The sequence below is a fragment of the Myxine glutinosa genome, chromosome 2 (assembly GCF_964187855.1).
Source record: "Myxine glutinosa chromosome 2, kmMyxGlut1.1, whole genome shotgun sequence".
NCBI lineage: Eukaryota > Metazoa > Chordata > Myxini > Myxiniformes > Myxinidae > Myxine > Myxine glutinosa.
Window position 1 is genome coordinate 194,121,391 of NC_136262.1, and position 15,000 is coordinate 194,136,390.

Below are 15,000 nucleotides of genomic sequence, written 5' to 3' on the forward strand. Positions count from 1 at the left end.
AAACTACCTCTCTTCCATGTGATGCCAAGACAGAAATACAAGGCCAAGGATAAACATGAAGACAAAACACTTGTTCAAAGGTAAATCTAAACGTGTTCATAATCAGAAGCTCCTAACAACTCTGCTTCAATAAAAGTGGAAGGATGAAGAAAATACGAGACCAACTCAACGTTCGCATTTCAAACAATACTCGCAACTTTGACAAACTTACATTATACTCATCAATCCACAGACAGCCAACGCACACAAAAGATATATTTGTCCATCAAAGGTTTACAAGTTTGCAATCATTTGATATTATGGCTAGAAAAGCAAAGTGACCTCAAATGTGCGATAACGTATTACGTGTGCAAATATGTCGGACCCTTGAACTTACCCTTTCCTCCTCTTGCTGTTCCCAAAATTCCACATCCTTCTCCCTCTGTTCCTCGTAGGATTTTTTCAAGAGGGAAATTTCCTCTAGTCTCTTAGCTCGTTCATAGTAATCAACCTGGATAAAAACACAGGGATGGGGTCACGTCATCTGAAAAGGAAGAAACAATCAAATGAAATCGTTCTCTGCAGCAGCTACTTGTTTCAAGTGGGTAACAAACATCTGACAACGAAGAGGAAATTTTCAAATGACAACACAATGTTTAAACATTCAAGAGAAACCTGCATGCTTGCCAGACACTAATACTTTCAGATAACAGCAATTACGATGATTATAACAACAACAGCAGCAGCAGCAGCTTCTGGGGCTAGTTCCCTTAATGTACAGTGCTCGAGACTCCTACATTTGATTTATACTGGATGTTTTTTTTCCTGCCGAGACAGCACATGATAATCCTGATCAAAAGACGCCGGTGAAATTAAATACCAGTTCCCGTTTTTTTTTAACCTAATGCACAACACGAATAGAACCTTATATTTTACCTGCCCCTTTCAACCCCAAACAAATTACCCCACACAATCTCTGAGAGGGAAGACGTTTGTATGTTTTACAGAGGCGCCATGGTAAACACGTACTCAAAGTCTTGCTGCTTCCTTCTCCTTTCCTCAAGGAGGGGCTCTTTCCTAATAATCAGTCTTGATCTTGTGTAACACGTATAACATTTGACAAAATATCTTTATGCATTTTATATAAAATACGAGAAAGGCACTCGGTGGAGTGCATACACATCAGGCTGGACAGGTTACGTTTTTAATCCCACTGATCGGACTTGAACCAAAAGCTAATCAGCTTGGCATCGTTACCTACCCAACTGATCCATCAAATTTCGTCCGGATCAAACCATAACGTTTCAAGATGTTGTGCTATATATTGGTTTGGCCCAATCACTCAATGGTGAAGAATCACTTTAAAATTTCCAGCAGCCGGATGCAGACCCACCTTTTAAGATACCCTGCTCACAGACACAATCAGAAATGGTTGAAAACAGAACCTCCATTCATCCACCATTGGTGGCAGAGGTAAAGACAAGAAAAGCACAATTCATAGGAATACAAAAAAAGAAAACACCCAAATATGGTAGTAATCAAGAGAGTAAAGATGAACTAAAAAGGTGGGTAAACCTCATGTTCAGAAGAATGCAAGTAAGTTGGCAAAAATTAGGCAAGAAAGTGCAGCAACGTGAAACTGTTTTACTGCTCGTTATGGGGATTGATGAAGTCCAACAGGTACACCAACACAGGCAAGTGTCGAGTAGCAATGCTCGGCTGACTCGCCACATCGGGCCCACATGGATCTCACACCTCATAATGCCTCCTCTTAGTTCATCTTCAAAACAACCACCATCATGTACTCTTGAAGGTTATCAAATGGGTGGCAACAAAAGATTATGTTTTCTACCACCCGAGTCAGCACACCGCACCCACTGCCCACAGAACCGCCACTGGCTTCGTGCAAAACACACTGAAGGGGCCACATGGCGAATGCCGTTGTTTGCAGGGTGAAGCTGCAAGTTATCTTGTAGCGGTCTCCGAGAAAAACCTCATCATGGAATACTCCTGGGAAACTCGATGCAACTCTAAAGTCGACCACAATCACACTGAGCCATCTCGAGCACGACGTAAACAAAGAAAGTAGCGCATACACGATGCAGAACAGTCCAGAGCACAAGGGTCAATGGCACAGCCGGAAGGCTCCTACCTCACGGTACTATGTGCGAAGAGCTTAATCAATCTGACATTGTTATTAGAGTATAATACAAAAGTTTGGAACATAAGACAAATAAGGAACTCATGAAAAATTACGCAATGATGTACAATCAATTTTGAATGGAATGAAGGTGATGACTCCAAATAAATCCATGAATGCACGGTTGCAGTACATGGCAAAGGTACACCCTCATTTCTATCGAGCGAAATTGGGAGCAGACAATGTCAAAGCGAATCCTTTGAAGTTGAAGCAGGAAGATTTGACCGAGTAACCTGCTGATAAAGTTGGTTGAAGCATTTGCATTAATCATGAAAATTCATCATGTTGAGGTTGCCAATAAAAGGTGTGTACCCCGGTTTGGAATAGGTACACCATATCTCTGCGTGTCGTAAGAGGCGACTAAAAGGGTTGGCTTCACGAAGGGCATCCGGCCATAAAATATTGCCTCAAAAAGGGAACCATGACAATTACAATTACATATGGGCAGGGTACAGCCCGAAGTACCCCGTGGGGGACCTCACTCCCTCTCGTCAAAAATCAAGGTGGGGAACCTGATAGAAGCAAGGGTGGAGATCACTCCATCTATGATGACGAAACGTCCAATGCCCCACGTGGAGATCAGTTTCTGAGGTTTGGGACATTGACAGGGAGATTAGGAGAAGTGGTGGAAGTATTGGTCAGAAGAAGAGTTGGGCATTGGTTGTGTGCAGGAGACTAGATGGAAGGGAAGTGGTGTGAGAATGGTGAAGGGTTTTTCAGGAGAAGTACATGGAGAAGAGGAAGAAGTTGTTTCTTGGGTTTGTTGATCTGGAGAAAGCATTTGATAGGGTTCCACGTGAAGTAATGACATGGGCATTGAGGAAGTCAGCAGTGGAGGAATGGTTGATCAGAGTAATGATGGCAATGTACGAGAGCGCGCGCACAGCTGTAAGGACGAAGGACGGGAACAGTGGTGAGTTTGAGGTGAAGGTGGGAGTGCATCAGGGGTCGGTACTAAGTCCACTACTATTTGTAGCTGTGATGGAGGTGCTGGCTCAGAACGTAAAGGAGGGTTTACCATGGGAGTAGTTGAATGCAGATGATCTGGTGTTGATTGGGGAGAGTATGGATGGACTGAAGGAGAAAATGAACAAGTGGAAGGAATGTATGGAGACAAAAGGTCTAAAGTTGAATATTGGAAAGACTAAGGTGATGGCAAGTGGTAAAGCATGTGGCGATGTGAAAAGAACTGGGAAGTGGCTGTGTGCTGTGTGCAGGAAGGGTGTCGGAGTGAACTCCATTCAATGTACAATTAAATGAAAACTTTTTTTTTTTACCTCGGAGACATGTTGAATGAAGAAGGTGGATCAGACTCGGCAACGGTTGCTCGAGTGAGATGTGCATGGAAGAAGTTTCGGGAACCGAGTGGAGTGCTGACGAGGAGGGGAGTGTCGTTGAAGCTGAAAGGAAAGGTGTATGCTGCATGTGTGAGAAGTGTTATGATTTCTGGGAGCGAGACATGGGCAATGAACGTAGAGCAGTAAAGAAGGCTGCAAAGGGTGGAAATGCGAATGGTTAGGTGGATGTGCAGAGTATCGTTGAGAGACGGGATAGTCAGGTTCACTATGTCAATAAATTATATTTCGTTCAAAATCATGGTAGATTAGCAAACCTATACATTTTTGGAAAGGTTATAGCATAAGGAAACTAAAAATCAATGTTTACATTTGGAGAGATACCTGTATGGCGGCCATTTTGGATTTTCAAAATGGCCACTGCAAAATACATATTTTGTTCTATTTTTTTTTTTTTTTTTTTTTGTATACTGAATCGAGGCTCGTGAAAGAGCTAACATTTATTTCACAAACAAATCAACCAGACAAACAAAATATACAAAAAGAGGGAGCGGAAGACAAGATGTGGAGAGAAGGGGAAGCACACAACCACAACATTTGAGAGCAGGGAGAAGTGTGGGAGGGAGAGGGCTTGGGGGGCAGGAGGCGTGGGAAGGGGGGGAGAGGTATAAAACACAAGGGGACCGAAATTAGCGGGGGTAGAAAAGATCAAGGTTTTGGATGGGGGAGGATAAGAGATGGTGCTGAACAGCTGTTTTAAAGACCTGGAGGGTGGAGTGGGATTGAAGAGGGTGAGGGAGTTTGTTCCAGAGGTGGGAGAAAAGAGGAATGAAGGAGTGAAGGTGAGCAGAAAGTCTTGATTTTGGCAGTTTAACCATAAGAGGGTTGCAGGCAGATCTTGTGTGACCTGTAGGAATATTTGGGGAACAGAGCCCAGAGAGAGCTGGGGAGGCAAGGCCAGAGAGGAGTCGGTAGAAGACGGAAAGACCACCAACCTGCCTGCAGTGAGTGAGTGAAAGGCCCTTGGAGTTAGCTTCATCGCAGGAGATTCCAATGATTCTGAACGCTTTGGTTTCAACAGCGTGAAGACGAGCTAGGTGTGAGGCAGGAGCACCAGACCAGAGGGGAGAGCAGTATTCCATAGAGCTGCGGATGAAAGCCTTGTATGTGGTGAGGAGCTAAGGTGTGCCAAGGAAGGACTTCGCACCAGAAACAGGTGCCTTCGGAGGATGCCCAGTCGGCGACTGGCTTTGGAGGCCAGATTTGAAATGTGGTTTTCCCAGGAAAGATCATGGCAAATAGTGAGACCCAAAAGCTTGAGTGACAGAACTTCTTGGAGAGGATTGTTCAGAAAGTAGATGGGAGGGTTGTCCAGTCAGTCTTTTCGGAGAGACATCGTAAGAGTGTGAGATTTATCAGGATTGAAAGACATGTTCCATTTGTTTGCCCAGTCTGTGATTTTGTCCAGGTCTGCAGAGAGTGAGGAGGCTGCAGACTGCCGATCTGAGGGATGAGGAATGGAGCGACAGAGAGTAGAGTCGTCAGCAAAGAGATAGAGAGGATTTTCAAGAGAGTCAGAGAGATCATTGATGAAGACCACAAAAAGCACAGGGCCCAGAACACTACCTTGGGGAACTCCAGCCTGAACAGGAAGAGGAGATGAGAGAAACCCATTCAGGGCCACATGTTGACTACGACCAGAGAGGAAAGTCCGCCAGCCATGCGTGGAGATTTCCATGGATACCAAAGGAGGAGAGTTTGGTGAGCAGAGCAGGGTGCCAGACCGTATCGAAGGCACGTGAAATGTCAAGGGAGACAGCTCTAATTTCCTGTTTGGCGTTGAGGACCTCCATCCATTGTTGAGAAAGCAGAAGCAGCATGTCCAGAGTAGAGTGACCAGGTCTGAAACCAAATTGATGATCAGAGATCAAGCCATTGGAGAAGAGGAAAGATTTCATATCTGAAGCAATGATGGATTCCATGACTTTGCTGATAATTGGGAGAAGGCTGATTGGTCTGTAGTTGCTAGGATCTGTTTTTGCACCTTTTTTGTGCAAAGCGGTGATGTTGGCTGATTTCCAAGCAGATGGCAGACGACCTTGAGCAAAAGAGCGGGTGAAGAGAACAGAAAGAGGGAGTGAAAGAGCGGAAGAACATGATTTTAGGACCCGTGGGCTGATGCCGTCAGGACCAGTTGCAGAATCAGAGTCGAGGGTTGACAGAAACTTTTCCACCTTGTCAGGAGGAAAGGACACAGAGTCCAGGAGCAGCTGGGTACGACTGGGTACGGTGGGTACAGAGAGAGATGGGTTTGGGACACAAGATTTAGAGGCAAACACAGAGTTGAGGCATTCAGCTTTTTCACGTGCGGAGTCAGCCGTTAAGCCGTTTGAGGTGAGGGAGGGAATGGAGGGGGAACAAACACCAGAAACAGATTTGAGCAGACACCATCGGGATTTGGAAGAGGGAGACAGATAAGAGAGTTCGGTCTTGAGAACGGTGAGATATTGTTTCCTGGCTCTCCTGAGGGTGGACACACACTTGTTTCGGGCTTTGTGAAAGGAAATGAGATTTCCTTCCGTTGGATTTACTTTCCAGGAGACGAAAGCAAGTTGTTTCAGGGCAACAGCCTCACCACAAGATTCCGTGTACCATGGACGGGAGGAAGGGTATGACAACTGAAGACGAGATGGGATAAATCTGTGCATGAGAGCGAGCAATTTACTTTGAAAGAATTCCCAGGATGAGTTGATGTCAGAGGCGGTAGAGATGGGAGACCAGTCCAGATGATTGATGGCTGCTTGAAGACCGTGCCAGTTGGCCTGAGTGAAATGCCAGACTCGTCGACGCTGAGGAGGCTCTCTGAGAATGGTCAGAGAGATGTCCACTTTGACAAGCACATGATCAGATGAGCCGATTGAAGCAGAAGAAGAGCAGCAGACATTTTCAGGGAAGTTAGTCATAACCAAATCCAGAAGAGAAGATGCTCCGTTGACTGAGATCCGGGTCGGGAAATTGCCAGATTGTGTCAGTCCCAGTGAGTCGCAGAAGTCCTTTGCTGAAGAGCCATGGCTGGTGAGAGAGGTACCCACGCCCAGCCAACTGGCATGGTGACAATTGAAATCACCACATATGAGGAAGAGAGAGTTGGGATGGGTAGATAGAAGTTGGTCAATATTATCAGACAGCGAGATGTAGATGGAGTCATCGCTGTTTGGTGGACGGTACAACACACATATGAACAAAAGGTGGGAGCGAAGGGGAAGCCGTAGCCTAAGGTATTCCTGGGGGTGAGGTGGAGAGAGGGCAGTGGAGGGCGAGTGAGGAAGAGAGTTTTTTATAAAGATAGCAACCCCACCTCCAGGACGAGGCTCAGGTCTATCATACCGGAGGAGGGAGTAACCTGGGAGAGATACCAAGGCATCAGAGACATCATGAAGGAGGAAAGTTTCTGTTAAGCAGATCACATCTGGTTTGTTAGAAGCAACCTGTATGGAGAGATCAGTCAAGTTTGAGCGAAGGCCCCGGATGTTTGAGGTCCATACCGTTAATGAAGAGGAAGGGGGAACATTTCTGCCTCTAATTACCCTAAAAACTTTAAAAAATATACTAAACCTATATTTTCAGGGACAAGGAATCCAATGAAAGTATCAAATTAGTGCTATGGGGAATGGTAAGACACGAATCAAAGGTTTTGAATTGCAAAATACTGTCTTTATATTCGCGATAAGTTGCATAATCAAATACATGTTATCATTTTGTACAGGCAGTTAATAACATCAAAATGTGTCACAATAATTCATATCACCAAACATACACAGGCAGTCAGCAAAATCATATATACACATGCAGTCAGTATAACTTCACATCTACACAGGCAGTCAATGACAAAATATACACAGGCAGTCAATGGCATCAAACATACACGATTACAGAATATGCCATTTAGAGTTCGTCATCACTGTCCTGTGTGTCGTATCCGACAATATAGTCCGCATCGTTTTCACAGTCCGTTCCACACAAGCAAAGGTCGGTCAAATTGATTGGCAAATCGAATTGGTCGAATGGTCGATCGAATCGAATCGAATCGAATCGAATCGATCGAATTGATCGAATGGTCGATCGAAGCGATTGGTCGAATCGAATTGGTCGGAATTGGCAAATGTAAACATTGATTTTCAGATTTTCCATGTAATAACGTTTCCAAAAATGTATTGGTTTGCTTATCTACCATGATTTTGAACGAAAAAACATAGTGAACCTGACTCGGAAGACAAATGATGAATTGTGAAAGATGATGGAAATAGAGCCTGTGATGGATGCTGTGAAGAGAAATAGGTTGAGATGGTTTGGTCATGTGTTGAGGAAGGATGACAGTGACTGGTTGAGAAGAGTGATGGAAATGAATGTAGAAGGAAGTGGAGGACGGGGAAGACCGAGAAAGACTTGGCTAAAGGTGGTGGAAGAAGAAATGCGGTCAAGGGGGTTAACAAGGGGAGATGTAGAAAATATGGCAAAATGGAGAAGATTGTCATGGGGCCCGCAAGGCTAACCCCCGCTCTAGCAGGGAAAATGGCCTTAAAATGCCTGTTGTTGTTGTTGTTGTTGAGGTTTCCAAACAAACGTTGGCTTCCCATTAACCATGGCTATTCAACAAAGGCGTACCCTTGCCAAACATGGCGACCTGACACAGAACTTAAATTATGAAGCCAGCGTTTTCACATTCAACCACAATCACTTGGGCATGCCAACGGTCTCAGCTCTATAGCCTCCTGAAGCCTCAGCATTCAAGATTGACAGAAAATCTCCGCATCACTTTGAGAGCTTCTTATACCGTTCAAAGCAGATCCAGCCAACTTTATTAGTTCTTGGTGATGAAAGGTGGCTATATTACTGGGATCCTGAAACCAAATTGAGCACAGGTGATCACCACCACCCAATAAACCTTACACCTACCAACACAAGCAACATCGCCTCCATTTTCTGGGATGCAAAGTGAATCCGGCCGATTGTAGTTTTGTGAAGGATATAGTGAATCGCAGGGGAATGTTACACCAGCCTCATGTAAAAATAAAAAGATTGTCGGAGCCCATGAACGAAAAACAGGCTTGGTGTTTGACTAACGACTGAAGTCTTAGGGTTTTGAGTTTGAGCCCGTGTTATGCTGTTGAAATAACACCAAGTGGGTTTACTCAGCCCATCATCGTTCCGAGGTCATCAAAATGAGTACCAACTTACTGGCTGATAAGTCATTCAATTATCCTGCTTCAAAGTGGTGACCTGTCCAGGACTGTGCTCCTTAGACAATGAAACTGCCATGGCAGCTCTTATGCGCCTCACTGCTTGAAAGGAATGTTTGTTTTTTGCGAAGGTAAAACACCGAGGGATAATCACAAAAGGCATACTCATCCTTCACCAAAACACATGTGTGCACACAGCCAGTGATCGACAGGCCACCATCCCACGAGTAGGCCTGTAGGATGTTAGATTATCCTCAATACAGCCTGGATTTAGGTTCATGACTGTTACATTTTGACATGTGAAGTCACATCTGTGTGGATGCCAATGAATGACTGAAGAAACAATGTGAAAACTGATTTTTTACTCACAGACAGCCTGAAGGATAAATGGAATAAGTGCACGAAAGTTGTTTCCAATTTCATTGGAAACAAAAAAAAGAAAAGAAAAAAAAGTTAGCATTATGAACGATGATTGAACACTGCTAATAAACGCAACAGAACACTGCCTATTAAACAACAACAAAATTTCCAACTCACCTTTTTCTCCTGGTTTTTCAGCCTCTCCTGAAGCTCCCTTTTCTCTTTCTCAAGTTGCTCCACTTGCTTAGCCATTATGAAATCGGGATCAAGCTCATCAAGGTTCTAGAAATGAAAAAAAATTAATCCAATCAGCTTCTTCTCATCACTTACCCAACTCATTCACCAAGTTTTGTCATGACATCCACAAGTTTTTTAGAAATATCATTCTACATATTGTTTTTGGCCCTATCACCCAATGGTGAAGAATAACTTAAAATAAAAAAATTAAAACTCCAGTATCCAGATTTGAATCTTCACCAAAATTGAATCAATTCTTCCTCGTCACACACCGTAGCTGTCCACCAAGTTTCATCCTATTCAGTCTACAACTTTTTGAGCTATCCTGTTCACAGACAAACAGAAAAACAGACAAACAAAACAGACCAGGGTGAAAAACATAACCTCCATCCACCTTCGGTGGCAGAGGTAACTAGAATGTCACTGGGTAGAGAGAATACCTCCACCAGGCTGAACAGTTTACGTTTTGGATCCCACCAATAGGCCAGATTCTTATTCGGATCTTAACCAAAATCGAATTGATTCTTCCTCGCCACACATACAGCCTGACCACCAGGTTTTGAAAGAAGTAGTCCATAACTTTTTGAAATATCATGCAATATATCGTTTTTGGCCTTCTCTCAATGGTGAATAAACACTTTAAAATTCTCAGATCCAGATCCGGATCTTCACCAAAATCGAACAATTTCGTTCCACCAAATTAAGCCAGAATCCTTAGACAACTTTATGAGATATCCTGTTCCCAGACAGACAAATGGACAGACAGACGTATGGGTAAAAACATAAAATCCATCCACTTTCAGTGGTGGAAGTAACTAGAACAAAGTCAATGGCACGCCATCGCAAATTGCCACGCTTCCCACCACAGAGTTGAAAGACGGCAAAAGGTTCCACCACAATGACCCAATATCAAATTAGAGCTGAAAAAAATACTGTACAGGTATATCGTTTTGACCCATGACCCAAAGTCCCCACCCCCTGGGGCATAAAACGGGGCCAAATCCCCAAAAAATTGTTACATATCTCAGGTGTCCCCCAATATTGATTGTATGTACAAAGGGTAATTGAACAATGTTTAAAAATGTGCCCATGATTGCATTTTTTGGAATTTGAACTTTTGACCATGCCCCAGGGGGCAGGGCCAAAAAGTATACTGCTCTCACACTTGCTATGTGGTGATCATAACTACCAAGTTTGGCGAATTTCTGTACTACCCGCTTAGGAGGATATAGTGTGATGGACAGACAGACAGATACGATTAAAATCTCCCATGTTTTTTCTTTAAAGAGTGGAGAAATAATGCACTAGATTGTACATATTGTCAAAATAAATAAATAATTGGGTTCTTCAACATCCGCGAAACAATGTAGTTCAAAAACAACCCAATCTAGATGCCCTCCCCACCTTCAGCAATTTAAGCAATTCCCCTTAAAAAGGTCTCAAAATATGGGTGTTGGGGATTAAACCAAAAACGCACGCCATATGGTTCAAGTAAGGCTTTATTATCACCTCTATGTCGAGGTCCTTCAGAGCTTTTGCGCCCAGTTCCGTTTTGCGGATCTGCTCGAGGCGCTCACGGACGTGTTTACGTTTGATGCTCTCGTGCTCCTGCAGAATGCGCTGGTTCTCGCGCTCACGTGCTTCCTTCCGCAGTCGCTCATCTTCTTCTTCTCTCAACTTCTTCATTGCAGCCTGCCGCTGTTGCTGCTCTTTGCGTTCACGAGCAACATTCAAGTTCTCGAGACGCTCTTTGCGCTCCTCAATTGTCTGCCGACGTTCCAAGACGCGCTGGTGCTCTTTACGAGCATTCTTCAAGTATATAAGTACGGCCTGCTTGCGATGTTCCTCCTTCTCGCTCTGTACAACCGCACAGAGAAAAGCAGCAATGCAAAAGCAACCACACTCTGCAGATATTTGAATAAAAGAAGAACAAAAGAAGGTACAGTATATAGTAAAAGCAATAATACCTAGAATGGCACTCAGAAGAGCACATATCTCCACCAGGCTCAACAGTTTATGTTTTATATCCCACTGAAAGGCCAAAATGGGTGGGTGGGTTTCGTAGGCGAGATAAGGGGCACCTCCGGGACACAAAGGTGATCCCGGGGGAGGAGGCTGTTTCACAGCACCACTTGGTTGTCTGCGACATAAGGGTGAAAGGTGCGAGGAGAGCTCGGCGGGTGAAGTACCAACCAAGTATGAAGGTGTGGAGGTTGAAAGAGGTGACAGTAAGGGAGGCATTAAAAGAGAGGCTGAGTAGGATAGACGATGATGTGGTTGAGCTTGAACGTGGTTCGATGTCAATGAAAGCTAGTCTGTTGGGAGCCGTTGGTGAGGTATGTGGATGGACAAAAGGACCACCGAGGCACTCGGAAACATGGTGGTGGGATGATGAAGTTGGAAAGAGGATTGACGAGAAGAGGAAGAAGTTCAAGGAGTGGCAGAAGGCAAAGGGTACGGGAGCAGAAACAGCAGAGCATGAAAGTTATAAGGTGGCCAGGAAGGCTGCAAAGAAAGAGGTAGCAAAGGCGCAGGAGGCATGTAGGAAAATGTTCGGAGAACGCTTGGATTCGGAAGAGGGTCAGAAAGCAGTATTCAGGATTGCAAAGCAGATAGCTAAAGAGAGGTGTGATGTGATTAGGGTGAGTTTCTTGAAGGATGAAGTGGGACAAATCGTTGTGGACCCAGATGGAATTAAAGGAAGATGGAAAAGATATATGGAAATGCTGTTGAATACAGAGAATGAATGGGATGGCAACATAGAGAGTAACCCAGTTTTTTTAGGACCGGCAGAGAAGATAACTGAGAAGGAAGTTGAGGAAGCGATAAAAGCAATGAAGGGTAGAAAAGCAGGAGGGCCGACAGGAGTTGTGGGAGATATGTTGAAGGCAGCAGGAAGTTGGGGTGTGAAGAGAATGACAGAGATCTGTAGTCTGGTGGTGAAAGAAGGCCGCATTCCAGTGGCTTGGGAACTGAGTACCCTCGTCCCTCTATACAAGGGGAAAAGGTGACCCTCTGGAGTGTGGCTCGTACCGAGCGATAAAGTTATTGGAGCATGGAATGAAGGTATTGGAAAGGGTGTTGGAGGAGGAGGATAAGGAAGAAAGTGAAGATCGACGAAATGCAGTTTGGATTTATGCCAGGAAGAGGAACGACAGACGCGCTTTTCATTGTGAGGCAGTTGCAGGAGAAGTACATGGAGAAGAGGAAGAAGTTGTTTCTTGGGTTTGTTGATCTGGAGAAAGCATTCGATAGGGTTCCACACAAAGTATTGACATGGGCATTAAGGAAGTTAGGAGTGGAGGAATGGTTGATCAGAGTAGTGATGGCAATGTACAAAAGAGCGCGCACAGTTGTAAGGACGAAGGACAGGAACAGTGGTGAGTTTGAGGTGAAGGTGGGAGTGCATCAGGGAGTCGGTACTAAGTCCACTACTATTTGTAGCTGTGATGGAGGTGCTGGCTCAGAACGTAAAGGAGGGTTTACCGTGGGAGTTGTTGTATGCAGATGATCTGGTGTTGATTGCGGAAAGTATGGATGGACTGAAGGAAAAGATGAACAAGTGGAAGGAATGGATGGACTGAAGGAAAAGATGAACAAGTGGAAGGAATGTATGGAGACAAAAGGTCTGAAGGTGAATATCGGAAAGACGAAGGTGATGGCAAGTGATAAAGCATGTGGTGAGGTGGAAAGAACTGGGAAGTGGCCCTGTGCTGTGTGTCGGAAGGGTGTCGGAGTGAACTCCATTCAATGTACAATGTGCGCTGAGTGGGTTCATCAAAAATGTAGTGGTCTGAGAGGGTCATTAACCAGTGTGGCAGCTACATTCAAATGTAAGGTGTGCACAGAGGGAGCTGCAGATGGAGGAAATGTTGAGTTGGATCTTGGACATGGTGTGAAGCTGGAAGCTGTGAAAACATTTTGCTACCTCGGAGAAATGCTGAATGGAGAAGGTGGATCAGACTCGGCAACGGTTGCTGGAGTGAGATGTGCATGGAAGAAGTTTCGGGAACTGAGTGGCGTGCTGATGATGACGGGAGTGTCGTTGAAGCTGAAGGGAAAGGTGTATGCTGCATGTGTGAGAAGTGTTATGATTTATGGGAGCGAGACATGGGTAATGAACGTAGAGCAGCAACGAAGGTTGGAAAGGGTGGAAATGCGAATGGTTCGACGGATGTGCGGAGTATCGTTGAGAGAGAGGAAGACAAATGATGAATTGTGAAAGATGATGGGAATAGAGCCTGTGATTGATGCTGTGTTGGTCATGTGTTGAGGAAGGATGAAAGTGACTGGTTGAGAAGAGTGATGGAAATGAATGTAGAAGGAAGTAGAGGACGGGGAAGACCGAGAAAGACTTGGCTAAAGATGGTGGAAGAAGAAATGCGGGCAAGGGGGTTAATAAGGAGAGATGCAGAAAATAGGGCAAAATGGAGAAGATTGTCATGGGGACCGCAAGGCTAACCCCCGCTCTAGTAGGGAAAATGGCCTTTAAAATGCATGTTGTTGTTTGTTGTTGAAAGGCCTGATCCACATTCGGATCTTCACAAAATCTAATCAGCTTGTTCTCGTCACACACCCAACCTATCCACCAAATATTATTCAAATCCACCCATAACTTTTTGAACTATCAGGCTATATCTAGTTTTTGGCCACGTCTCTCAATGGTGAAGAATCACTTAAAAGATTCCAGTATCCGGATGTTGATCTTCTCCAAGATCTAATCAATTCGTCCTTGTCACACTCAATTTCTTCCGAATCAATCAATTTCTTCCATAACTTTGCAATATCCTGCTGCTTATAACTGCACGCAGTTGTGCTTAGTACTGAACGACAGCCCAACCATGCCACCCCACGACGATTTGAGAGAAGTGGGTTTTTTAAGGTTTTAGCTTAAATCCATTATGACTAAAAGATGACGTGACTTATGACGTTTTAGTTTCTTCAAGCTTTCTTCAGTGGAATTTTCACACTCAAAAGCGGTTTCTGGCTCCATAATTGGCTTGACAAAATCACAAATTTCAGTTTTTTTCAGGAGAGAACCCTGCATAATATGTAGATCAAAAAATAACTAGAACGGCACGAGACGTCGCGACGTCAACCGATATGCCTCCGCCCACATTACATCATTATATATACTTGCCACGTTTTATTCAAATCCCTTCAGCTGTTCTCAAAAATCACATTCTTTCCTGACATGACCTCTGACCTTTGACCTTTGACGCCAAAATATCGTCAATTCGTCCTTGCATCATAATATGCACATATACCACGTTTGGTCAAAATCCCATTACTGGTTCACAAGTTAGCGCAGTAATAGGATTTTTACCAAACGGGACTTCTCACTTATGACCTCATAATCTAACCTTTTTATTTTTACATCATTATACATACATTTACCAAGTTTGACTTAGTTCTGTTCTTAAGTTATCGAGATAACAAAAACCTATTACATACTCTACTTTTGACCCCAAAATCAAATCATTGCATCGATACATTGTAGTACATACTTGCCGGAATTTGGATTTCAATCCCTTCTGCCGTTCTCATGTTATTAATGTCATGTTAATGAAAACCTACCGCGGACGGATGACCCGAAAACATAATGCCTCCGCCGACTTCTTTGGCGGAGGCATAAAAACATGCAACAGTCAGTGTAAAAGCTGATTTGAATGAAAATAAAATGCACACC

At 44.2% G+C, this 15,000-nt stretch overlaps 1 protein-coding gene across 2 annotated transcripts in view; it reads right to left on the reverse strand.

The window, feature by feature from the left end:
- Positions 1 to 15,000, reverse strand: part of EIF3A (eukaryotic translation initiation factor 3 subunit A) — a 180,961-nt gene that overhangs the window by 97,063 nt on the left and 68,898 nt on the right. For both annotated transcript variants that reach the window (XM_068106527.2, XM_068106526.2), the window contains exons 11-14: position 15,000; positions 10,821 to 11,168; positions 9,252 to 9,356; positions 377 to 490 (exon numbers count right to left, since the gene is read on the reverse strand). The exon at position 15,000 is cut by the window's right edge and continues 185 nt beyond it. In XM_068106527.2, the coding sequence (XP_067962628.1) occupies positions 377 to 490; positions 9,252 to 9,356; positions 10,821 to 11,168; position 15,000 (568 nt within the window). The remainder of the gene's footprint in view (positions 1 to 376; positions 491 to 9,251; positions 9,357 to 10,820; positions 11,169 to 14,999) is intronic.